At 39.3% G+C, this 26320-nt stretch overlaps 1 protein-coding gene across 1 annotated transcript; it reads left to right on the top strand.

The window, feature by feature from the left end:
• Nucleotides 1-808: 808 nt before the first annotated feature.
• Nucleotides 809-23871, top strand: LOC149274337 (proto-oncogene vav-like). Its single transcript, XM_089505653.1, has 25 exons — nt 809-1012; nt 9204-9320; nt 11419-11477; nt 11631-11696; nt 12655-12775; nt 12915-13004; nt 13463-13531; nt 14468-14571; nt 14764-14863; nt 15669-15764; nt 16035-16103; nt 16624-16710; nt 16911-16996; nt 17474-17606; nt 17862-17971; nt 18062-18163; nt 18338-18429; nt 19593-19729; nt 19963-20028; nt 21999-22030; nt 22245-22361; nt 22464-22551; nt 22819-22944; nt 23322-23465; nt 23818-23871. Exons 1-25 carry the CDS (start codon nt 809-811, stop codon nt 23869-23871), a joined length of 2469 nt encoding a protein of 822 aa, XP_089361779.1.
• Nucleotides 23872-26320: the final 2449 nt, after the last annotated feature.

The following is a 26320-nucleotide window of genomic DNA, read 5'->3' as shown; positions in this document are numbered from 1 at the left end:
TCTGAGTATGTGTGATTTACCACTTTATGACTGAGCTGTAGTTGCTTCCACTTCTCAATAATAGCACTGACAGTGGACCAGGACGGATCTGGGAGGCAAAAATGTCCCCAAGTGACTTCTGGCTTCGGCTTCAGTGCAACCCATTCTAATGTTTAGATATAGGACCCCTCGTTAGTTTTCCATTGAACTTGTTAGCAATGGAAACACCTAATGAAGGGTGTCCACATACCTTTACTCAAATATGTCTGTTCAATCTGGAATCCTCTTCATTTAAATTTGGCATGTGTTGTTTTTATGTACACTTTTCGTGCTATTTTGCGTAGTAATGATAAGTAACTGTGAGAAGATATGTTGGGTGGTCATATTAACATTAGTTCCCCTTTCACTTTTCTTTGTCAATGATATCGCACAATGCGTGGCCATTAAAGTGAAATCTGGTATCTGGTACACATAATGCATCCACATACAATGCCTGTTTATGCATTTGTGTGCATGTGCGCAGGTCTGTGTGACGTGTGAATTTAGAGAGGTGTGCATGCAGAAGTGAGATGGTTATAGAAGGGGAAGTCTGCAAGTTTCTTCCTCATTAGACACAGGAAGTGTTCATGCAGAGAGCTTTCGTCTGGCTTTGTCTCTGGGTCCTGTGTCAGTGCCATGCCGCATTTCTAAACACCTGCCACTTCATCTCTAACTTTCTACTTCCATTTCTTTTTGGGGGGCTTTCAGTGGGTTTTGTTTCATACTTAGTCTATTGACGGCTTCATCCCTTGTGTAGCCCATTCACACCACCTTGGGCAAGTAGGTGGTCATGGAGTTGTGGAAGCACTGTGCCCACTGGCTGATTCAATGCCGTGTGCTCCCTCCTAACCACCGTGTAACTCTGGACACAGCCCAGGTATGTGACCTGGCCCAAGCACTCAGAGATGGAGTCCTGCTCTGCCAGCTGCTCAATAACCTGATGCCCAATGCTGTCAACCTACGAGAGATCAACCTTCGCCCACAGATGTCACAGGTATGGACTGCTAAGCCACTCCACCTCTTTATGTTAGCCACGAGTGCTAGTTAGGCTTTTCTTACAAGATTGGGTTTATAATGGTATTTGCTGCTTTCCAGTAATCACACGCATTTTAACCTGTTGGCAACCATACCATAATTGATACAGCATGTAAGCTCTTGAGGCAGCAGGAATGCCTTGTACTTCCTATATTAAGTCTTCAGCCAGGTATCAAGTGCAGTATTGTTGCTAGAAATGATGTCCTGTCCAAATCAGGAAGAAGTCTGCTGAGCACGCATAAGGACATATTATGGTAACTGATGTAGAGCATATCTTATCTCAGTCACCTTGAAATAGACATCCTGTGCCCCAGCATAGCAAATAGCAAGGGGGAGGGGAAGGTAAGATTAACCATAAAACGGGAAGTAGATGTATGTACCGCTCCTACCATCTTACTAAAGTTTCCTTCAGAATCAGAAAAAAAAATGTACCTGCACCTTACTCACAAATCTTTTATTCTATAAAAAGTAAAGGTGGCAAATATTCAACATCTTAAAATTGTAATCAGGCTCAAACTGGCAGCTATTTCAAAGGATGTTGGCCAAGAGGATGCAACTAAAAGAACCGTATTTTGTAATTGTGACTGTAAAGATAACATTGTCAGAGTCAGTGAGATAATGCAGGGGTGCAGAAGTGGCCCCTTTCAATTGGCCGTAACCTGCTGTTAATGGCATCTGTAATATTTTATGACTAAACAAACACAAGGTGTTTGCTAACATATCATTGCCTTCTATTTATTTCCTCCATAATATAAGTGTATATAAGTGAGCACTAATTTCACACATTCTATTACATGACACAGGTGTTTACATCCAAAATAGGGTACATGCATGAGGAGGGCAAAATGTCCAGGGATTTTATGTTGTGTCACTCTATCTGCAATCCCATGTTATAGAACGATTAATCCCTCCTATGTATTTGTATGAAATCGGTAAATTAAAAGTGACTCAGCCACCATATTCATTAAAGTATGAATTATGATGACTAGGAAGTTAAAAGTTCTTACTCCATTTGTCTTCACTCCGCCAAAAGCACAGCAATGTCTGTTGGACCTCAACTCAAGGGTCCAACTGTAAAATTGTCAACTTGGGAAGGTTTAGACCAGCGGAGTTGAATAAAAACTCCGAAATGGGAAAAGGTAGATAATTAGATTAATTTGACTGCAGATTATGTTTTGCCCACTACAGCTACCTATTTGCTGTAAAACTGCTTAGTCCTTTGTCTTACCATGTGGTCAAAAAAGTTCTATACTTGCTCCTCGCTGTATTGACCTCTAACTTCTACTGGATGACTACTCTACAAATCCATTACCCTCCCTAAGAAAAAATACTTTCTTGCATTATAAACAACCCTCTAGTATTAGACAAAGATCTAATTTCTACAATTTCACCTATCTTGAAATACTATTATCTTTATTAAGCAAATTTTTGCTGTGAGCAGCTTGTAACAAGGTAACTGATGTCACTGAATGGTTCCCTGTTAAATGCCAATCATGTATGAGATATTTGTATGGCAATAAAAAAAAAATTCTGCAAGGCCATCCACATATTGGCGCTTTGGGATCCATGTGTATCCTTGGAAGTTATAGTAAATAATCTTTTTTTGTAGTCCATGCAGCCTTCATGTTTTTTTCTTGTTTGGTTTTTTTTGTTTTTTTTTTACATGTTGCTGACCACCACCTATGAACATACCAGGGAATTCAGGAGGTTGCCAGGCAGAAACCTGCTTACCCAGATCTCTGCCTGGCTTCCTTCTGTGGTCAGGTGAGCTGTGTTTAGCCACATCCACTTCCTGTCTACTTCTCACCCACTAAAGTTTGTCTGGGGCTAGCCCTGTCTTAGATGGGGCTAGCACAGTCCATATGCATGGCTAACCCTGCCCCTTGACAGAAGAGAGAGATCTGGGTAGCCTTTCCTGGGAATTTCCCTGGTATGCCAATGAATAATTTCCTCCATTATGGTCATACATGGGGAATTCCCAGCTCAGTCTGCCCAAAGTCCTCTTTCAAAGGGGTACTTTATCTATACACGGTGTGGGGCTGATTATTAGGACAGGCTAAACCCAGATATCTTACATTTGTATGGGCTGTCTCTACTTAGGAAATCAATGGTTGTATCCTCCTAAAAAGAACCCTTTTCCACATAATAATGAGAGCATTTTCATTGATTTCTAGCAAGACACTAAAATATATAATTGTATCTTATGAATTCCCTAGACAGAGCAATATACACATGAAATCCACAATAAAATCACACCGAGGTAAGGAGGGAGCTATATGTCTCACAATGGTGGCTAGTACTGTCTCATGACTAGAACGGGAATAGATAAGAATAGATAAATAAAAAAAAAAGTTAATACAACCAACACTTACACTTCACAGAGTGAATGCACAAAATACAATTACCAAGAGGTGCCAACACAGATCTTAAATTACACATTGTGCCCAGCCACTGCTACAGGGCCTCTGTCATGATTTCTTTGCAGCCCAGACAAATTTGGTGATTGCCTGTTAAAGAGACAAAAAAGAGTTTAGAAACTCATATTGGAAGGGCCTGAAAAACATTTAATTTAAGGGCTAGGATATTCAGTCTTAGAATATGGACCTGTCCAAGCCAAGTAAAATTAGTCCCTAGTCATCATTGCCAAGATTTTATGCTCTATAAGCCAGCTACAGAGGGTTGCCACATCAGTCCAAATCAGCAAAATCAAAGTGAACTCTTTAAACCATCCACATAGAAAAACAAACAAAGGGCAGAGTCACAGGAACACACACGCTTTATTTGGGAAGATGGTGGCAGTAATCCCAAAAGTAAACATTAAAACAAACAAACCTTGCCACCATTATCTCCAACCAATGACTATTGATTCAGGAGAATCTACACTAGATAAAGGAAAGGCCTCCCCAAAAAAAAGGCTGCCTCTTTTAGACTTTTCCCCTGATGATCTAGTGTATTCTCCATCATCTTGGGACTCCACTCAGGCTACCTGGAGTATAGGAATCATCCCTCTATGATAGTGATGCCTGGTCCCTAGAGTTGCCATATTAGCTATTTTTGGAGGGACACATATGCATTTCATATCATGGTGGCTGGCAAGTTTAGTGATGCCCTGCAGTATGTGAAATGTATAAACTCAGCTCACAAAAGGCAATCCTTTTGTGGTTCTAGGGACATTCACATGTGCAAAAGTAGCAGGTATTGGCTGTTATTGGTCTGCTCCTTTTTAACCTTGGCATTATATTCCAGCTGTATACAACAAATACACTTATTTGTTTACAAGGAATCAATGGATCCCTGCAACATTTGTTTTCTAATTAAAGGTGACATCTGGGAACTTGTGAATTTAGAAGCCACAAAACATATATATATATATATATATATATATATATATATATATATATATATATATATATATATATACTTTTTGAAAAGACAATTTTATAATTACTAATAATTTGCAATGTTTTAGCACTTTTCTCCAAGTGAGACTCAAAGCGCTTTACAAATATATAAACAGACATATAAATTAAGGGGTTTTAATGGTCAGATGAGATGCGTGATAAGATAGGTGGGTGTTTTTGAAAGTTTGTAATGATGGTGCCTCTCTGATTGAGTGCGGTAAAGAGTTCTAGAGTGTGGAGGCAGGGTGGCTTAATGTCCGGGAAACTGACTTTGTTTTTATTCTGTGTACTGACAGAAAGGATCAGAAAGGCTGAATGAAGAGAGCGAGATGGAATATATGGTGTGAGGGCATGCCGTAGAGTTACATTAAATAGATTGTCAGCATAAATGTTCAGTTACAAATGTTTTATAACTATTTTCTGTCCTAGTTGACATAGAGGATATTACTATGGAGGAGGGGGGAAGCAATTACCGCTTGGGCTGCTCTGCTTTTATTAAGGCCACTACGTAACACTTTGTTTTACAAGCACAATAGCTACTGAGTTGTCTAGCACTGCAAATACTTTAGGTATCCCTTGATGAACTGATCTTTCTAGGTTTTGGCTGTGACCCTAAAACTATCAATCATTTGGTTGGAATTGCCCTTGTATCTGTATGTTGTCAGTCGAGTTAATTAGTACATAACTGAGGAATCGTCGATTTTGTGGGCTCAGATTCCCAATACCATGACCACCAACCAAATAGACACTGACAAGAAGGCACTACTAATAACAGGGAGGGAAGATTCAGGTAAGAAAAACTGATTAGACGTGATGGAGCTATTTATACAGGACCTTAACCAGTGTCCCTATAATCCATTATCCTTACCCCACCTCCTCACCCAGTCACTTAGCTGTGCTGTTCCATAGGCTACAATACATGCAGTTCTGTTCCCTTCCCCCTCCCAGATATATATCTATATCTATATATATATATATATATATATATATATATATATATATATATATATATATATATATATATATATATATATATAGGTCCTTGTCCTACTTGTATATTTGGTATGGGGAAATCATTGATGCACTAGAGCATGAATAGTATGTTTGCATTTACCTTTACAACCAGTTGTATAAGCCACCAAAGGCAGAACAATAAGAGATACACACAAAATTGTGGTATGGCTGGCCTAAAATATTTGCCTGCGTATGTTAATTCTTTGTAAAAAAGTTCCTTTGCCAGGTCTGCTCACAAACATTCTAATTGTGTTCTTATACACATAATGTTATGTTATACTGATTTTTGGCTAATCACATTACCTTAGCCTGGCCAACAGTGACCTAATTAGAATTATTATTATTTATTCAACCATATTCTTGGCCTCCCTAGTGTGCCATAGCTGTCAGTGAACAACAGCCTCCCGTAAAACTGGTCCAGTTGTACTTCGGAGGTCTATGTAGACCTCTGTAGTATCTTTTTCATAGGAACTAATTCAGAGTGCTTGAATATCCCAACACTTTCCTTGTAGAATATCCAGCAAAGAAGAAGGATCTCAGCAGCTCAGTAAGACTAATTTGGACAGCTAAGGGTGATGCCTTAGGTCAGGCCTTTGGCAGAAACATTTATAAATAATGTGACCGGATGGTTTTTGCAATTTTTAGCATTTCTTTGTTCAACCATGATTCCCATTTTTCCATGTTTTATTTTGAATATTATTCAAAGAGAGCGGGGTCAAAGAGAAGGGGAGAGATAAAGAGAAAGGAAAGAGATAGGGAGAAAGAAGAGAGATAAAGAGAAACTGGTGAGGTAGGGAGAAAAAGGGAGATCTAAAGAGAAAGTGTTCCCTTACGAAAAAATTACTGCAGTTTTTCTGAAGCAATACTGCACTTTTACTGCAGTATTACTGCACATTTACTGCATTTTTTTTTATATGTCCAAAAAACTGCAGTATTACTTCAGAAAAACTGCAGTAATTTTTTCGTAAGGGTTTGTATGTTAGGACAAGTGTGTGGATGCAATATGGCTGTCGGGTGTAAGTACTATGCTGGACTGGTTGCTGGACAAGTCCTGTGGATGGAATCTGGGTGCTGGGCAAGTCTTATGTGTGCAATCTAGGTGTCAGGGCTGGCCTTTGGGATGTGCGACCTTTGATGTATGCCTTTGATTTAGGGTGTCAATGCATTATTAATTTCATCTATACCATAAATGCTAAATTTGCATGTGATTTTTCAGATGATATATACTTGCAAAGCCGGGTTTGTGCATTATTCGGTTGCTCTATACAAGCAATGCTATGTTACCATGTGATTCTTTACTCTATATCTGCAAATGCACTCCCCCACATTACCTATGCATAGATGCAGCATGATTTTTACTCTCTTTTGCTCACTGCTTCTCCCCTTACATTAAAGAGACTGGGAAAGTGAGGAAAGGCTTTCATAATTTATGAATGTTTTGCCAATATATATATGTATATATATACATCCTCTTTGAATACTATAGTTTTACTTATCAGGACATAATAACAATCATTTATTCCTTAGCTGGTCTAAAAATTTGTAAATACAACCTCAAATGAACAACACATGACATATTACACTGTATCATCATTTATTCAACAAGAATAAAGCCTAAATAGAGAAGCCTTATGATTCTCCTTTACACCTTAGGATTCCATGGTTTGTAGAACCACCTTTAGCAGCAATGACTTCAAGTAATCACTTTCTGTATGTATTTTCCTGTTGCATAACCCAATTTCAGCTAAGCTTTAGCTGACAGATGGCCTCACATGTGTCTCTAGAATACTTTGGTATACAAGGGGGTTTATGGTAATTCCTATGGAAGTAGTAAGGGTGTACTTAGTTTTTCACACATAGCTTCTCCATTTTGGCTTTATTTTTGTGGAATACATCATGACACGGTGTAATATGTCATGTGTTGTTGTTCATCTGAGGTTGTATTTACCCAATTTTTAGACCTTCTAAGGAATAGATGATGTTAGTATGTTCCGATATGTAAATAGAATTTTCACACAGTATATATACCGTACTTGGTTCTTTGCTCAAATTAATGATGTTTAGTTCCCATAGATGACTATGAAAAGTTACACTGAAGTGTTGCTTGATTTTTGGGTTGTATATGGGCTGCAGTTGTGCTTTTCTGGTGAACTGAGACATGATCAGGTTAGCACACAGGGTGCCAAGATGCATCTACAGTACAGATGGCAGGAGTTTTTGGCCCTCTGACCAGTGCTATGGAGCAGCAATGTGAATGAGGGCAAGGTCTATGTGTCAATTGCCAAAGCTCTTCATACTCCCTCTCCCCATGAGACCAGCCATGCTCTGTGTACCAAGAGGTGACATGGAAAGTAGACCAGAAAGAGAATGTAAGTGGTTGAAGTGAACGTATTGTTAACAACTTAACATACAATGTACACATTATACATTATTTTGAAAGGGGCCCTCATTCCTCTTGTATCTGTATGTCAATGGTTGTATTGTACCTGTCATTATCTGTAACCTTTTCACCTTGTACAGCGGCTGCGGAATCTGTCGGCGCTTTAGAAATAAAGAATAATAACATCCAAATATTTAGTGTGTGATCACTTAGTGAGGTATAAATCAACAGAGTTTTTTATGTGAATTAGAGAATGATACAGTGATAGCTAGTGGCAAACAGGAATAAGAGGGGAGTTTAATGCAGGAGACATATTGTGATCAAGAATAAGAGAGTGTGTAGCCACAGCACGAGGAAGTGGTAAAGATCTGATGCGGATGCGATTACAACTGTATACTTTAGTAAGGGCCTTAAGCAGATCTGTATTTGCATTGGTGATATCCATTCAAGTCAATATATTCTGAAACCATAGGGAATATTGCTTTTCACTGCTATAAGCATGTAGTCAGAATTCAGTGGCTTTGGCAATCCCTTTTCGCACACACCCAGTGATGTATTTATATAGTTATCCTGATCTATATTGAGTATTGAACGGCTCTGTGCTACATCACAAAACAAAATTCCCAAATCACCTTCAAAAAGGTTCCATTGCAGCACATAACGACTACAATATGGCTGGTTTGAGCAACGGAAGCTTTTCTTTACTCCCAATGGTAAATGACAACTTGACAACCCCTTTAACTTTTATTTATAAGACTAGTGCAATGTGTGAATATGAGTGAATGACGTGCCTGTAAATAATAACGATAAATGTCTCGGAGTGACTTCATGAAAACATTGAACAGTACAGCCAGTAGGGGCAAGCAGGCTGAAAAATCACTGTCGTAGGGCTCATTGTTCAATGGATGGCAAGTCAGCTCTAGGTTTGTTTTGCTGGTACCATGCTTTATTCATCGCTCTGTTCTTAGGCAAAATTATGAGTGAGTCCACTCCCTTGGCTGAGAATAGTCTCAGGATTCTTTACTCTTGGCATGACACGTGACTGATGGTAGCGCTCTCACAGGCAGACTAGATGGGTCCAATAGTTCTTATATGTGTACCATCAAATTATATGTTTCTATGTCAGTTTCTACAGTATATTCTTAATCCCCTTTGAGTGCTAAAATCACTAACAGGTACAGGTTTTTATGATGTCACTCGAGCATCCAAGCTCTGTCTGTAAAATATGGCCCCTAAAAAAAATGAGTGTATTAGTGTAACAGGGCAAAAGCGCTGGTGTGGCTGTGTGAGTACCATACATGGAACAAAGAGACATTTTTTGTGCCAAAATCAGTTATTTTTCCTTTCTTTTACAGTTTCTTTGCCTGAAAAATATCCGTACCTTTCTGTCAACATGTAGTGAAAAGTTTGGGCTACGGAGAGCGGATCTGTTTGAAGCTTTCGATCTGTTTGATGTCAGAGATTTTGGAATGGTAACTGTAAAAGTCTTTGTAATTATTATTCATCATGCCACCTTTCTACATATTATTTCATGTAACAGCTCCCTATAACTCTTCTAACTGATCTATGTAATTCCTCCCTATAACTAGGTTTTATCTTTCTTTGACTTCTACTTACATCGTTTTCATGTAATACATGGTTTGGCATGTGCTAATGTAGCAAGGTAACCTAAAACTGCTTTGCCTTTTTAAGTGTACAATACCCCCCATGGCTTCTGCACTCTAATTCCAGGTTTAATAAGTACTGTTAATAAATATATAAATATTTTAGTATTATATTGCTGTACTAGGAATGCACTAAGTTAATTTCCCACACACAGTATTTACATTGAAAAGGCAAATTACAATTGTGAAATGTATGTATGTGTGTTCTCTGAACTAATTGTGTTTCACTTCCCCTGTGGGTTTCGCTTATTTCCTGTTACAGTCGCACTCTTTTACAAATTGCTGGGAAACTCCAGCAAAAAAAAATCTAATAAAAAATCTAACTTAAAAAAGTACAGACCTTGTAAAACATCCTGACGGAACTAGATAGCTGTTACTATTCTCATCAGGGTCGTAATTAGAGTATTTGACACCCAGGATGGATTATATATATTTGTTACCCCCTCTCTCACACACTCACTCTTACTCATGTTCTCTCACACACTCTCTCACACTCTTATTCAGTTTCTCACTCTGTCATGCTCTATCTATCACATGCTCTCACTCTCTCTCAATGTCTACTTCCATCTGTGTCAACCGCTTCTACGGTCACCTTTCCCGCAAGCTCCACTTCCACTTTCTTCGTTGGCTTCTCCATATACCGGGCCTCCAGGAGCACTTCCACAAAAGGGTGGAGCTTCTGGGCACACCCTCTTCCTGATTGGAGAAATGAGGAAGAGGCTGTCCACCAGGGGCATGACTAGAATCCACCCCTGGGCCCCCCAACTTTACCAGGCAGCATGTCCCACAGTGCCATCTTTGCACTCAAACTTCAGAAGATGAGGTTTCTGTTCTTCACTTTTCACAACAACCTGTCCTTAATCATATCCTTTCTCTCTCCACAAATAATGCTGTTGGTAAAGTTACCAACAGTTCCCTCGCTGCCAAATCCAAGGGTTAGCACTTTTTACCCTTCTGCTTTTAAAACTGTGGACCACCCTCCTCTTCCTCAAAACCTCCACAACCTTGGTCTCTGTGACACTGTTCTTAGTTCTTATATTCCTCTCTGATCAGCCTTTTAGTTTCTTCTTAAAAACTCACCCTGCTAACTTCCCCGTGCTGTACTCCAAGGGTCAGTTCTATTACTGCTTCTGCCTGCCTCCCCAGGCAAATTACACTCTTTGACTCACAGTACCACCTGTATCCTGATAACACTCAAAGTGACCACACACACACACATACCTTTATGGCTATAACAGCCTCTACTCTTCCGGGAAGGATTTCCACAATATATTGGAGTTTGTCTGTGAGAATTCGTGCCCATTTAGCCAAAAGAGCATATGTGAGGTCAGGTTTAGGCTCTGGGCAGGCCACTCAAGTTCCTCCACACCAAACTCGTCCAACCATGTATTCATGGACCTTTCTTTGTGTACATGGGTTTAGTCATGCTGGAAAAAGAAAGGGCCTTCCCCAAATTAATTAGCATGGGTGTCCACACAATTCTGGTCTTTTTGTATATCTCCTTAGGACCAAAAGACATGGTTGCAAGGGGGCAGTGAGCGATTACCTCTGGGTGTATTCAATTTAAATTAATTAAATTAATTAATTGAATTGAGATATTACATTTTAATATTAACATATGCCAGCTCTGTGACAACTCCCTAAACAATCCCACCTATGTATGATTCCAAATCAGTTCAGCTTGTTTGGCTTAAAAACCAAACCACTTTGGAATGACAGATGGAACGCGTACTGAGTTACTGAATGAAGTGTGGAATAGATTATTATTAATTATTATTGGGTAAATTTGGCGTTTTATTTATAGTGCTCCACGATTCCATAGTGGAAGATGATGAAACAATCTTCTTTGTTATGTATACTTTATTTATATTTACCAGTAGACCTCATTGTCCTGTTTTTATTCCAGGTTATCAATACATTGTCCATTTTATCTTGGACCCAGATATCACAAAATAAAGGCATTATGTGAGTATGACAATCATTAACTCTCACTCCTTTGTATATATTAAGCTTTATCAACAGACTAGTAACACATGATGATAACTACTGTCACTGAGTAATATTTTGAGAGTCACTAGTCCCTGTGTGTATCACTTTGCATCTTTATGTTGTGCTCAGGCCATTTCCAACAGAAGATCTTGAGGCAGATGATGACATCTACAGTGGTCTCTCTGACCAGATCGAGTGAGTGAAACCTTCTAATATTGATGAAATGCGTGTCCATTAAACGCTAATTATACATTCCTAAATTAATAAGCTTAGTAGTTGAAATAAACAATGTGTATGTATAAGAAATCAGTGATCTTAACTCCTCATTAACTTACTCATCTGCTTTTGTTGAATCTAATTGTTTCTAGTGACTTTAGATGAGTAAGGTAAGCAGAAGGAAGATTAGCTCAGGACTTTCAGAAAGGGAAAATAATTATTGGTAATTGTGATATTGCCATTGATCTTAGCTGAATCTCTTCTGTTTAAAGTAAGACTAATCCTGAACAACTTAATTTGTTGAGCTTGACCCTGGCACCTTGCAGTGGCTGAACTGTTTAAAGTAGTTTATTAAAACCTACAGTGCACTTCATTGGTTGATTGCAGAGGAGCTCCCTGCCAGCGACCAACAGAGTCGCTCGTACAGATCTTTAACTCTTGGAGCAGGGAGACCGGTCTCTCCAGGCCAAGTTCCGCATCAGGAGTTAAAGGGCTGTGCAAGCGACTCTATTGGTCGCCGGCAACCAATAAAGTCGTTCTTATGGCTCTTTAACTCCTGCAGGTGCAGGTGCACTTCATAGGTTGATGGCAGAGGAGGCCCCTGCCGGTGACCAATAGAGCTGCTCGTATTGACTTTTAAAATCCTGGCGCCAAAGCTGCTGCGTCGTGCGTACCGCGTTAACCCCGTATTAACCCTTTCTACAAAAACTGGCAAAAAACAAAGAAAAAAACGAACACAAAGAATGTACACAAATATTCACCCGAACTGAACGCAGGAACGGGCAAATACTCATGGAATACAAAGATTTTTTCCCTGCAGACGAACACAAAGAGTAGGCCGGCACCCAAGTCTAGTTAAAACGATAGAAAACCAAGAGCATTTATATCATGCGACCAGCAATATGTCTTTATAAATGTGTCCCTCTGACATACACAGTGACACTGGAGAAGAGGATGAAGATCTGTATGACTGTGTTGATATGGATGAAGAAGAAGGAAATGAGATATACGAGGATCTTATGAAGACTGAGCAGCCACCTATGCAGCCAAGAGATGGGGTAACTACTAGGAAGGCAGTGACATAAAATTGTATGCCACTTCGGTTGAATCCCACTCTCATCATCCATCCATTGAATTTAAAACTGAGGCATTATGTGTTGAGTAACAATTGTCTACTTTTATTCCATTCCACAGAAGATGACTGCAGATGATATGAGGAGATGCTGTCTCCAGGAATTGCACCAGACAGAAGAAAAATATACCAACACCTTGGAATCCATTTGTCAGGTATAGGCATTTTTTCCTCTAGGTGGAAGGAGAGGCTATTAAGGCAACTTGGAAGGGAATGCGTGAAGAAAAATGGTTGTCTATTTTAGGTAAAAGATGGTGAATGTGTGTCAAAGGCTCTCATGGTAAAAAGTAAAGTGGTAGCAGAATGCAATAAATATAATCAAGTCAAACTGCCTTTTATAGATAATAAATGTGTATGCTTTACCCTTACCTTACCCAAAGCCTCTCCTTATGGCTGCTCACTTTTACCATAGGGTTATGTGACCCCACTGTGTTTCCACCTCTATGAGTGGGCCAGTCCAAGTTGGACAGCCCTGTTTGATGAATTTTGGAGCCCCCTTACCCCCTAGGCCATCCCTCTCCTGCTTATTCTTGAATGTAATATAAGTAGATATAATGTATATTCCAATAAATCTGTGTTCATAAGGAAAATAATGCTAATGCCTACTTTGCAGTATTTTATGAAGCCGCTTCAGATGTTCTTGCGCAGGAAAGATATGAGTGACATCTTCATTAACATCGAGGTAATACTGAGGTCATATGAAGGCATTTTCCTGAACACACACGGTCACATTTATGACATTTTTATTCTCCTTGCTAACATGTTGGTCTCTCTGTCTCTACTCTCCAAGGTCAGACCTCCAAAAAAAGCAGACAAGGAATGTTAGTCTCACCTCACTCAATCATAATCCTCATTTTCCCCTTTAACTTTCACTTTTTCTAACTATCTTTACTTTTAAACTATGCTATGCCAACAAAGAGCAGGGAATCTGAAGTCTTTGTGTCTGAGGGCTATGGGTCTCTAAACCATTATTTTGCGTTAATGATATTTGGATATTGTAAAACAAGAACATTTTGGGAACAGTACAATAATGATGATTGAGTTATTTCAGTAATGTGTCATGTTTTCCCATAACTAATGTTTTGAGGTCCATCTTTTCCTATTCTCCCTCACCCTTTTGTCCATTTCAGACCTCTCCTTTTATTTTTTCCTTTTCAGTTCCCCAGCCATTTTCTTTTGCTTTCTTTTCACGCTAAATATTTCCTCTCCACTTTCTTTCCTCTCCACTTTTTAGTCTGTTCTTGTCCATTATACAAGAGGGCCAACGTGGCGCAGTACCAGGCACACATCCTTGATCTTCCTGTTAACTGGGCTCCATATGAGTACAGGCATAATTTACATCCTACTTGCTAAATAACAAAGTTGCTTACAAATGAACTATTGTTAAAATATGATAAATACAAACTTTATGGTGTTGCAGCAGTAACAGGCATTTAGTAGGGTCACTTACAAAGTGGTGCTGGTCACATACTCGTATGAACCCTAAAGACACAGACATGATTGTATAATGTGAAATGCCTCTTAAATGTACAAAGCTACATTTCCATCAGGTGTTAAGTCTGATTCATTTCATTTGCGCTATACCAGATTTAAATGCACTTTCTTGGGTGTATTTCAGGACTTGCGCTTTCTTCACCAAAGTTTCCTTTCGGAATTGAAGAACTGCTTCTCGTCCAAGAATCAACAGAACTTATATCAAGTGTTCCTGCGGTACAAGGAAAAGTAAGATAGAAAAATATTCTCCAATATTCAACAAAAAAAAAAACACATACACAAAAGTCTCTGGACGCACTTAAATTTTGTGGTTTGCCCTTTAGCTCATATACAGTACATGTCTTTCCGCTATGTACAAACATAAATGCTTCATGAAACTCCTGCTGGTCTTACGTTTGTCTTACTCAATTGTCTCTGTAGGTTCCTAATCTATGGCCCATACTGTAGTCAGGTTGAATCTGCCTCCAAGTGCCTCGAGCAAATCTCACAGACACACGAGGACGTCAGGATGAAGCTAGAGGTGAGTTTCAGAATGTTCCAACTCAATCAGTCATAATATAAATACACAAGGCTGTCGGGATGAAGACAGAGGTGAGTTTCAGAATGTTCCAACTCAATTATAAATACACAAGGCTGTCGGGATGAAGAGAGAGGTGAGTTTCAGAATGTTCCAACTCAATCAGTCATAATATAAATACACAAGGCTGTCGGGATGAAGAGAGAGGTGAGTTTCGAAATGTGGCAACATAATTAATGGGCATTGTTTAATTGTTGAAGTGGCATTGAGTTGTGCTTAGGTTTCATGGGATAGAAGCCAGAAGTTACAGAATTAACAGGACTGGTAACTATTCTCCACTATTCTCCCATAATTAATTAACGGTGAACAGACAGAAGCCAGTTCAGGCCATTATATGTTTCCAACTTTTCATGCACTGTGTTTCATAAAATAACTAATCATACTTCTCAATTCTGACCTAGTAGGGGAAACAATTCCTGTTTCAGAATAAATCTTAGCCCTTTTTCCTTTCTTGGCATCCCTCATTTCTTGTGGTTCAGGAGAATACTATCCTATTTGTACGTAGGTACCGGCTCCAAAGAATTTTGTGTGCTTTCAAAAACATATTTATCCGGACAGCTTACATAAATTGTCATAACCTAGTTGTAAAAGTAGTTTGTAAAGCCCTTTCTGCAAGAACAGCACCCTAAAAACGAGTTCCTTCTTTCGCCATTTTAACTCTCAACACACATTTAGAATTAAAGCATTTAGGGTTTTGTCACATTTTAGAGGGGAAAATGTGTGACTCATGTAATAATATTAACTCTAGGAATGTTCCCAAAGAGCAAACAATGGACGTTTTACCCTGAGAGATCTGCTAATGGTGCCAATGCAGCGAGTCCTGAAATACCATCTCTTGCTCCAGGTAAGATGTCAAGTGTCATAATAAACCAACTACATCCTGAGCTCTCATTCGGTATCAAAAAGCAGTATACCTGTGATTATACAGTTGAAATATATGCTGTATTTTGAGCTTCATAGTGCATATGTGTATGGAAAGCTAGTGATAAACTATTTTAGCTATACCTTGCATGGTGGAGAGGTGGAAACCCAGTCTAGCTATGACAATATAACTATATTCTGTTATATGGTTACAGACATGAAATAATGTTTAATTTTCTTCCCACCGCTTCAGGAGCTGGTAAAACACACAGTGGAGCAAATAGAGAAAGATAATCTGCGTTTGGCTCTAGATGCAATGAAGGTAAGGAGTATTAGTGTCTGTGTCCCCAAAGTGTGTACGAAGTGTAATAACTCTCTGATTTCACTATGGATGATTGCAAGATGGGCTGAGCTGACCCAGCATAAGACATGGTTACACGGATGAGGTGAGGTTTAAGAGCTCTCACACATAACTCTGAATTATGGAAATCCAATCTGGCCCATCTTGCAACAAAGAAGCTTATTGGGGCCGGCCCATCATAATACAGATCATCTACAAACTGCTAATTAGTAAATATGATCTGTACATCCATTCAGCTTTTTTGGTGGAGAGGTTGTATTTTTTGGCTCATACCTCCCCTTGAAGACTTCAATGGTTCTCCTTTTGGAGGGTGCCTCAAAAATCAAACTCTCACGCAGAGCTTCTGGCTAGTGAAGCAAGTAAGGGGCCACATATCCTTTTGGGAAGTGTGGCCCCAGAAGAAGATTTAGGATGTGGTGATCCATTGTGACTTCTCTTAAAGTTTCATAATAAAATCAGTATGTGGAACATCTTTCTACAGGATTTGGCTCAGTGTGTTAATGAAGTGAAGAGAGATAACGAGACGTTGAAGCAGATAATCAGTATCCAGCTATCTGTGGTGAATCTGGTATGTTGGCGTTTCAGTGCATCCTATCTTACTCATTTTTGTTTCTCTCTTCACAGTATTAAATCTCTGATCATCTCGAAAGCTGTTTTTCCTGGTTTTGCTCTTCCTCGTGTTACAGCTTTCCTTTATGTATTGCTCCTGCAGTTATAACCTTCTCTCTGTACAGAGAATAATTCCATTTTTCCTTTTCTTCCAACCAGAATGAGTCTCTCGCTCAGTATGGACGACCAAAAACTGACGGAGAGCTAAAAATCAGTACAGTGGAGCGTAAATCAAAACTGGATAGGTAACCAATTGCACACTTATGCCACACGGGCAAACCAAGTCAACACTACATGTTTGTGGTGATCCCAATACATCTTAAGCACAGTTCACAACCCCTTAACCATACAGAACAATTACATTGGGGGTTGCGATGGTGATATGTTTTGCATCAGGATCACTTTTTATGTATATAGTCGCATAGCATAATCCATAAAAGCTGGAGTTGTATCCTTCATCCTGCTATAGTCAGCCATATACAAAAATCCTAATTTTGTATATATATAACGTTCTCTTGTATGTAAGTGCCCATGTTCTGTTTTACTGTACCCCCAGCTATTTATTCTGCATTCATTTGGTTGCAGATTGGTGAACCCAAAACCTCCTTACATCTATTTGATTTAAAGGCTAATGCTCATATTCAGTGGCAACCGTAACATCCATGAACCAGTCTCCCCTTGTGTCTAGAGTGTATAAGAAATGTGTTACTTGTGTTTCTCAGATATGCCTTCCTCCTGGATCAAGCACTGCTCATCTGTAAAAAGAAAGGAGATATGTTTGAGCTGAAAGAATTTATAAAGCTTCACACATATCAGATTCGCGATGATTCATCTGGGGAACGTGAAAACAAAAAGGTGACATTACATCCAAAATGCGTTCTACAAATGTCAGGGGGTATAGAATCTTATTTTAGTTATTCCCATAAAAATCATGTATTTTCCATCTATCAAAAAAAACCAAAAAAACTGTTCCAAATTATTCCCTAACATATTTCTTCTGTTCATGGCATTCTATGATCTAGTAGACCACCAAGTACCTCCAAATTGTTCACAGGACATTGTGAATTTAAATCAATATGCCGTATTCATAACCATGTGCATGTCTTTCAGTGGTCACACATGTTCCTGCTGATTGATACTCGTGGATCTCAGGGATATGAACTTTTCTTCAAGACAAGAGACCTAAAGAAGAAATGGATGGAGCAGTTTGAGATGGCTCTGTGAGTTGCATACCCTATGATAATAAGACTTGTTGTGTAGGTTCTGCTAAAAATATGCAGATGTAACATATGTAATTGTTTTCTCTGCAGTTCCAACATTTATCCAGAAAATGCTGTTTCAAACAGCCATGATTTCCAAATGTATTCATTTGAAGACACGGCTACATGCAAAGCCTGCCAGATGTTATTGAGGTGAGTGCAGGATAGACCTGGTTGCTGAAGTATGCGGTAATCACGGACTTTGGGGAGAGACTGAACTGGCCCATTAAAAAAGACTAAATTGGTCACCGGTTAATTGGTTTAGGGGAGAGAATAACGTGGTCACTGTGATGGCACAGATGTAGTCATTGATGTTTTGCTCTTCAGGGGCCTATTTTTCCAGGGTTATCGCTGTTGTCACTGTAAAGCCCCTGCACACAAAGAATGCCTGGGCAGAGTACCATGTTGTGGGAAGCAAGGTGAGAAACTGCTGCGCTAAAACCAAATGTATGCACAAAAAACAGACCTTATATGCGTGACATGGTGTTAGAGGGATGTTAATGGGATGACTAGGACAGTTGTTAGGGTGGGTCAAGAGATGAGCTTAACTGGATGATATAGTGTTTGTTTTGAACACTCTATGACACCAAGATGTAAGGAGGTAGTACTCTGTGACTAGGAATAATGTTCATCAGGATTGTACAATAATGAATTTAGAAATGTTTTAGAGGCTATTGTGTGTTTTGGATAAGAGCAGCATAGAGGTTGGAATTTAAGAGTATTAAGAAGAATTGTGGACCAAGATGAAGGTGACAAAATAATTCACAATATTGAATTTCTTTCAGATTCTGGCTCTTCCACCATTAAAAAGGTATATTAATGTAACATTAATTACATTACCTAACCAGAAAAGGGTGAGGGGAACTGTATGGTAGGTTGAATAAGGATGATGTGGAGCAAGTGGGGACTATGGGTAAGCAAAGGAATTCTATAAAGGGTGCATAGTGGGTTTACATTTTTTTTATCATTTGTTACAGTAAGGGTTTTAGAGTTATCATGTGGCTTTGCTAAAATATGTATTTATTCATTTTTTTACATAAATTACATTTAGTAGAATGAAGTATTAAATCCAGCACTGCCTGATGACTGTATGTAGTAGGATTACATATAAAACTTGCCAAAATTGGAAAGTGGCATCATTTTGTACGATAACAAGTGTTTAAAATGTTTAGTCCTGCTTTGAGTGAAGAGAAGCTATATTTAATAATAGTTATGTGTTATTCCTTTTTTGATGCAGAAACCAGGCAGGGGAGCACAGGACAAAAAAACAGAGTGTGGTAAGTATGTAAACATATGGTTCTGGAGACAAAGGAAATGATACAGAAAACAATCTTATCTTAGAAAAGAAAGGTTGATGCATTTCACACTAAATTATGGTAATCTGGACCAGAAGAGACAGATATTCTGTGCCTTGTCCCACAGCTTTTATAACAGCAGACACAATGGCTGTTCCATATCATTTGATGTCCCTAGCCCAGAGCATGACCAATTTTTGACAATGGCAAATACACAATGGCCTCTCAATGCATAGGTAAACTTCCTTTTGCATGCTGTGCATTAATTCTTTTTTGTTCTCCTCCAGGTTTCACAAAGATGGAGGTCTGCCACCCATATTCTGGAGTGCCACCTCCTCCAATTGCATTTGGCCCAGCCCTAGGAATGGAAACGGGTGACATTATAGAACTGACAAAAGCGGAGGCTGATCAAAACTGGTGGGAGGTAACTTTTTTCACATGAACACAGACTTCATCCACCCATCAATTTTAACTTCTACATTCTACTTCTATATAGCCATGTTAGAAAAATCAATAGAGAAATTTTTTTTTTAACCTACTGTACTCCAAACCCAGTGTGTTGGGCTTAATAACGGTCAACATTCAGGCAGTGCTGTGTCATTGTTACCCTGTATATGCCAGCAAGTTGTACATCACATGGTTTTTGTTTCCATCCAGGGCAGAAACACAACCAGTAACGAAATGGGATTTTTCCCATGCACCTATGTGAAGCCCTATGTGTCTGTAAGTGAATTCAAAGATAAAATGTATTTTGATATCAATATTGTTCTCAGTGCACACAGTTTTTATCTTTACTTCCTTCCAAAGTAAAGATTAAACACAGATTAAACAACTGTAAACCTGTGTAACTTGGCAGGAGTACGACTGTTATGTGAAAGTGAATTCAGCAACTACTGTATTTTGCCTAAATGCTTAAGTGGATCCATCACCACTTTGTAAGCAGCATCTTCACCTGATTTGTTTGGTTATTCCTTTTAACAATCTATTCATACTTGTTGCCTTGGCATCTTAGGGAAGGAAACAAATGGAGATGAACAGGTAGAATAATAAACAACTGTAGTACTCCTCGAGTAAAATGGGGGTCTTTTTCCCTTTGTATATGGGGTTGCAATTACATTAGGGGAGTATTTATCATATTATATATTTGTTTCACTTGTGTTATTGATTACTTAAGTGTGTTCATTAAATTAATAAATTATTAAGAATTTGCAATAAAAGGCTCACTGAGGCACAGGTTTGAGTTCCACCTAAATAACATAGATTGTAATGAATAATGGCAATACATATGACATATACAGTGTTTACTGAAGATAGGCATAAAAAACCCAAATAGTTTAATATTCCAGATCTGTCTCTTTCCCCTCTTAATATTAGGGAGGAACTGGTTATGCCTTGTGCTGCTTAGCAATTTCCACTCTGTCTGTGACCTATTTTGTCAACACCAATCATAAAAAAGTCTCAACCACTGATAAAATAAAAATTTTAAAAAATCAGCGGTTCCGGTGCCACATTTCATAAAATAAAATGTAAATATTGAGGCAAAAAGATGATGAAGAATTTTCAAACGTTCACTGACCCAAAGCAGGGGTTGCAACTGCCCTCTAAGGTGATCTGATGCTTTTTTGAGGTTTTTTAAATGCAAGTTAACATTAGCTGGCGGGGTATGTATAGAATGTTGTCTGTCAAGTATGCTGTAGGACAATACATTATTGGTCCCCAAACAGATCCCCGAAAAGAATGCTGTCAATCATTCTTGGTATTGAATGAAGTGACTTTTATAACTTGTTTTATCCATTTTTGTTAATATGTAGTGAATTACCGTATTGGCTCGGATAAAGGCCGCCCCCGTGTATAGCCCGCACCCTAAAAGTTTGGTGCTTTTTTAAAGAATTTTTTTTTTAATAGACATGCTGCCACTCTGTCTCCCCCCCCGGAGATATGCTGCCACTCTCCCCCACCCGAGATATGCTGCCACTCTGTCCCCCCCGAGATATGCTGCCAGCCTGCCACTGTCCTCCCCCCCGAGATATGCTGCCACTGTCCTCCCCCCGAGATATGCTGCCACTATCCTCCTCCTCCTCCCCCCCGAGATATGCTGCCACTCTGCCCACCCCCCGACTTACCAGAGCAGACTCCCGGGTGTCTTGCGGGGCCGGCGGGGGACATCTACGCAATACGCGTATACAACTTCCGGTGCTGGGACTCAGCGGATGTGCCGGCACCGGAAGTTGTATACACGTATTGCGTAGGTGTCCCCCGCCGGCCCCGCAAGACACCGGGGAGTCTGCTCTGGTAAGTCTTGGGGGCAGAGGTAAAACGCATCGTGTGGACGGTCACCGCTGCCGGTGAACGTCTGCACGATGCGCTTAGACAATCTCCCGTGCCAGCACTACCCCCGTAGGAAGTGCTGGCAGGGGAGGCTGTATGACCGTATCAGAGAGTAGGATACGGGTCCCCTGCACCGCTGCGGGGGATCTGTATCCTAACCCCGCTGCCTGCCCGGCGCCCGGAACTGCATGTCACGGGCGTCGGGCGCTAGACCCCGAATATAGGCCGCACCCCCACTTTAAAGACTTAAAGTGGGGGGGAAAAGTGCGGCCTATATTCGAGCCAATACGGTATATGTTTTTCCATCTGTGCCTAAATGTACTTTATCTAATGGCAATTCCCCCGCAATGTTTCTTTCTTTGCAGATCCCAGTGCCTGATCTGTCTATATTTCCATGGTGAGTACATATGAAGTGAATCTGCTGGCTTTATATAAATAAATGTCATGTAACCGATGAGCATATGTAAATTTGTCTACTTCCCAATACATAACAGATTGTACAGCCTTGCAGAATATAATATTAACCCCCTCCTTTAAATGCATTACCACGTGTTCTAGCGTCTTGAGGTGTTCTTTCCTATTACTGAAGGATTTTGTGGATTTGTGTTCAGGTATGCAGGCCCAATGGAGAGGAAAGAAGCAGAGCTCTTGCTCTCTAGTCGATCAGATGGGACTTTTCTAGTGAGACAGAGAGTAAAGGATGCTGGGGAATTTGCCATTAGCATCAAGTAATTATTATTATTATTTTTTTTTTTTTAATAAGTACAACTCTCTTTGTACAAAAATTAGAAGCCTTTATGGTTTCGGTTCTAATACTCTTGTGTGCTTAGGTTTAACATGGAGATTAAACATATGAAGGTCACAGCTCAAGATGGGCTTTGGAGACTCACAGAAAAGAGAGGCTTCAAGGGACTTCCGGTGAGTGGTGTTCCAAAGATTTAGTAGATCTTCCAACAAAGTGGATTATTAAGATATTACTACCAAAATGTAGCTATTGTAAATTGCTTTTGGTATATAGACAAATTCAAAAAGTATTTGCCAGACCTTGCTAACCACATCTCAGTAAAAACAATAGATTATTATACATCACCTAGCCTAAAAAGCCAGAGCTATTAGCACATTGAATTCTCAATAAAAAGCCACAATCTTCACTGCTTCATAAGGGTCTTTTATTTTCTATGTCAGGAGCTGGTTAGACATTACCAACAAAATTCATTAAAAGACTGCTTCAAGCTACTGGAGACAACGCTGCAATTTCCTTTCAAAGAGTCTGAGAAGAGGGAAAATTCTAGGACTGGTAAAGCCAATGATGTCGCTGACAAAATACATATTTCCAGCACACATCTAATTATAAGATAACATTGACATAGTAATTGGGTAAAGGGGATATACTCAGTGTGTTAACATGAGATTATAATTATAGGAGTTTAAAGAAGCAGGTCATTTTTGACACTTGGAAAACTACGATAAGATATTCTTCACTGCCTTTCTAATTATTTAAAATAATTATTTGTACTTTTTTCTGCTTAATATGTTACATAGAATACAGTATTAAAACAATGCTGACATTTTAAGAACATGTAAAGTAACTTTCCTACAGACAGCCCCATGATCACTGAAATGTAACACATCACCATGAATCTGTAAATACAGGTAATTTATTTTCCCAATTTTCATTGACAGATAAGATGAAATATTTTGGTTCAGCCAGAGCACGTTATGATTTTTGTGCAAGAGACAGAACAGAACTATCTTTAAAGGAAGGAGACATAATAAGGATCATCAGCAAGAAAGGTCACCAGGGCTGGTGGAAAGGAGAAGTATATGGCAAGGTGAGAAAAGAAGGAAAGCTGGAACTTGCTTGATTAAGGCAACTTGTAATTAAATATTATTCCCTTCTGTGTCCGGCAATTGGATGAGAAAAGACTGGGGGAAACATCAGGGCCACTAAGAGGCAGAAGGAAAAAAACAGATTAAGAGAGGGCAGAGGTGTTGGGTTGGAGATAGCAACTAAGGGGGCAAGAAACAGGGAGAAATGACCCTTGGAAAATACAAGGGTTAACATGAGAGATTGGTGGAAAGGAGCAAGTGCAAAGAGGGTAATATGGATGTATGAATATATATAGCGCTGTGAAATCTCCCCTTTAGCTCTGAGTTTGTGATTTGTATTTTCTGCCACTATAGGTTGGCTGGTTTCCATCCAACTACGTAGAAGATGATTATTCTGAATACTGCTGATTGGCACAAATCCATCACTGGAGGGCAATTTATCACCCTAAAGAATCAAAGGAATCCGAACCCACAGATGGATCCCTTTTCTGTCTTCCCCAGTTCCATGATCGCCTTCTTTGTGTCAAACACAATTTCTGCAGGATCAGGAACAGAAAATTAAATTATGAAGACAATACTCATTTCTACTCCCTCTCTCTGCCGATCATCCTTTACCAGGATTAACACTGGAAGTGTGTCCCATTTTAATTATTATTGCCTCTAAGTGATGTAAAAATACAATGGTCAGCAGTATTATTGCTTCCAGATCCAGCGGTTTCCTGATACTGTAAGATCTGCCTGGTGATATACTCTCACATCTTCCTAACTGGGAACCTTTTCGGCTAGCACAGGGGTTAAAAGAACACAGGTAGGCCAAACAGGCTGAGATACAGCTGAACAGGAAAAGAATGCTGTATAATTTGCATGTGTTTTATGATTACAATGTTTAAAAGGACAAAATAAACCTACAATGTTCCTTTTGTGTTTCAATTATCAAAAGAGGCAAGGTATGTGTACTGGTAGCTTCCAGTACACATTTCTTTTTTAGGATATACATGGATACAGAAAGTTGCTTGTTGCTAGCCACGGCAATTATGCTACATTAAACAGTACCCAAAATACTCTTTATATACACAGTAACCTATGAATCGGTAATTAAGGGATAATGTAAGTACAGTTGTGCTCAAATGTTTGCATATCCTGGCAGAAATTGTGAAATGTTGGCGTTGATTTTGAAAATATGACTGATCATGCAAAAAAACTGTCTTTTATTTAAGGTTAGTGATGCCATTTATTAACATATAGTTGTTTGGCTTTTTTAAAAAAATCATAATAATAACAGATATTCCCCAAACGGCCAAGACAAAAATTTACATACCCTTGAATGTTTGGTCTTGTTACAGATTCACAAAGTGACACACATGGGTTAAAATGGCAATTAAAGGTTAATTTCCCACACCTGTGGCTTTTTAAATTGCAATTAGTGTCTGTGTATAAGTAGTCAATGAGTTTGTTACCTCTCAATTGGATGCACTGAGAAGGCTAGATATGTAACAATGTAATGGAACTTTAAAAAGATGGAAAAGGATATAAAAAGATATCAAAAGCCTTGAAAATGCCAGTCAGTGCTGTTCAATCTCTTATAAAGAAGTGGGAAAATTCTGGGATCTCTTGATACCAAGGCCAGGTAGACCAAGAAAGATTTCGGCCACATCTGCCAGAAGAATTGTTCTGGATACAAAGAAAAACCCACAAGTAATCTCAGGAGAAATACAGGCTGCTCTGTCGTGGTTGTTTCAAGGAGCACAATATGATGACACTTGAACAAAAATGAGCTGCATGGTCGAGTTGCCAGAAAGAAGCCTTTACTGCACCAATGCCACAAAAAAAACAGATAAAATACGCCCCAAAAACACCTTGACACGCCTCACAGATTCTGGCACACTGTGATTTGGAGTGACAAGATCAAAATAGAGCTTTATGGTCATGACTGTAAGCACTGCCTATAAGGCCTATAGCGAAGAATACCATCCCCGGTGGTGGCGGCTCACTGATGTTTTGGGGGGGGGGGGGGTGAGCTCTAAAGGCACATGGATTCTTGTAAAAATTGATGGCAAGATGAATGCAGCAGAAAATGCTGGCAGACAATTTGCATTCTTCCTCACGAAAGCTGCGCACGGGGCGCTCTTGGATTTTCCAGCATGACAATGACGCTAAGCACAAGTGGACCCTCCAGTGGTTACAGTAGAAATAGGTCAAGGTTCTAGAGTGGCCATCGCAGTCTTCTGCCCTTAATATCATTGAGCCAAAGACTTTGCACGACCAGGAGCATTTTGCCATGAGGAATGGGCAGCTATACCACCTGCAAGATTTGGGGCCTCATAGATAAATATTACAAAAGACTGCTCGCTGTAAGTAATGCTAAAGGGGGCAAAACACAACATTAAGAACTAAAGGTATGCAGGCTTTTGAACAGGGGTCATTTCTTTTTGTTTCCATGTTTTGTTTTATGATTGTGCCATTCTGTTATAAACTACAGTTGAATATGAATCCCATAAGAAATAAAAGAAATGTGTTTTGCCTGCTCACTCGTGTTTTCTTTAAAAATAGTACATATGCAAACTTTTGAGCACAATTGTAAATGTAAAGGCTTCAAACGATCAATTTCAGGAATCCAACTTGCACCAATACCTTAAATCTTGAACCTCAAAAACAAAACAAATGTGCTGTATTTTTCCAATGGTCATAAAAAGCCATTGCCATTCATTTTTAGGTTTCAGTAGCCGGCAATACAAATTTTTACAAACAATTATTGCCGCAAGTAGGTATGAGAAAATCACAGTGAGGGCCACTCCACAATATGTGCAAAATGAAAATCAGGTGCCACAGAAAACAACACTACTTATTGGGATGTAAG

Source organism: Sceloporus occidentalis, unplaced genomic scaffold (assembly GCF_023333645.1).
Source record: "Sceloporus occidentalis isolate IW3139 unplaced genomic scaffold, rSceOcc1.0.p SCAF_336, whole genome shotgun sequence".
NCBI classification, from domain to species: Eukaryota; Metazoa; Chordata; class Lepidosauria; order Squamata; family Phrynosomatidae; genus Sceloporus; species Sceloporus occidentalis.
This window is presented reverse-complemented; position numbering and strand designations above follow the sequence as displayed.

Excerpts from the sequence above, each read along its gene's own strand:
- LOC149274337 (XM_089505653.1), top strand. The coding sequence starts at position 809 with ATGGAGTTGTGGAAGCACTGTGCCCACTGGCTGATTCAATGCCGTGTG. Across the intron at positions 16,997-17,473 it reads CGTAAATCAAAACTGGATAG|ATATGCCTTCCTCCTGGATC; the intron begins GTAACCAATTGC and ends TGTGTTTCTCAG. Across the intron at positions 20,029-21,998 it reads ATGTGAAGCCCTATGTGTCT|ATCCCAGTGCCTGATCTGTC; the intron begins GTAAGTGAATTC and ends CTTTCTTTGCAG.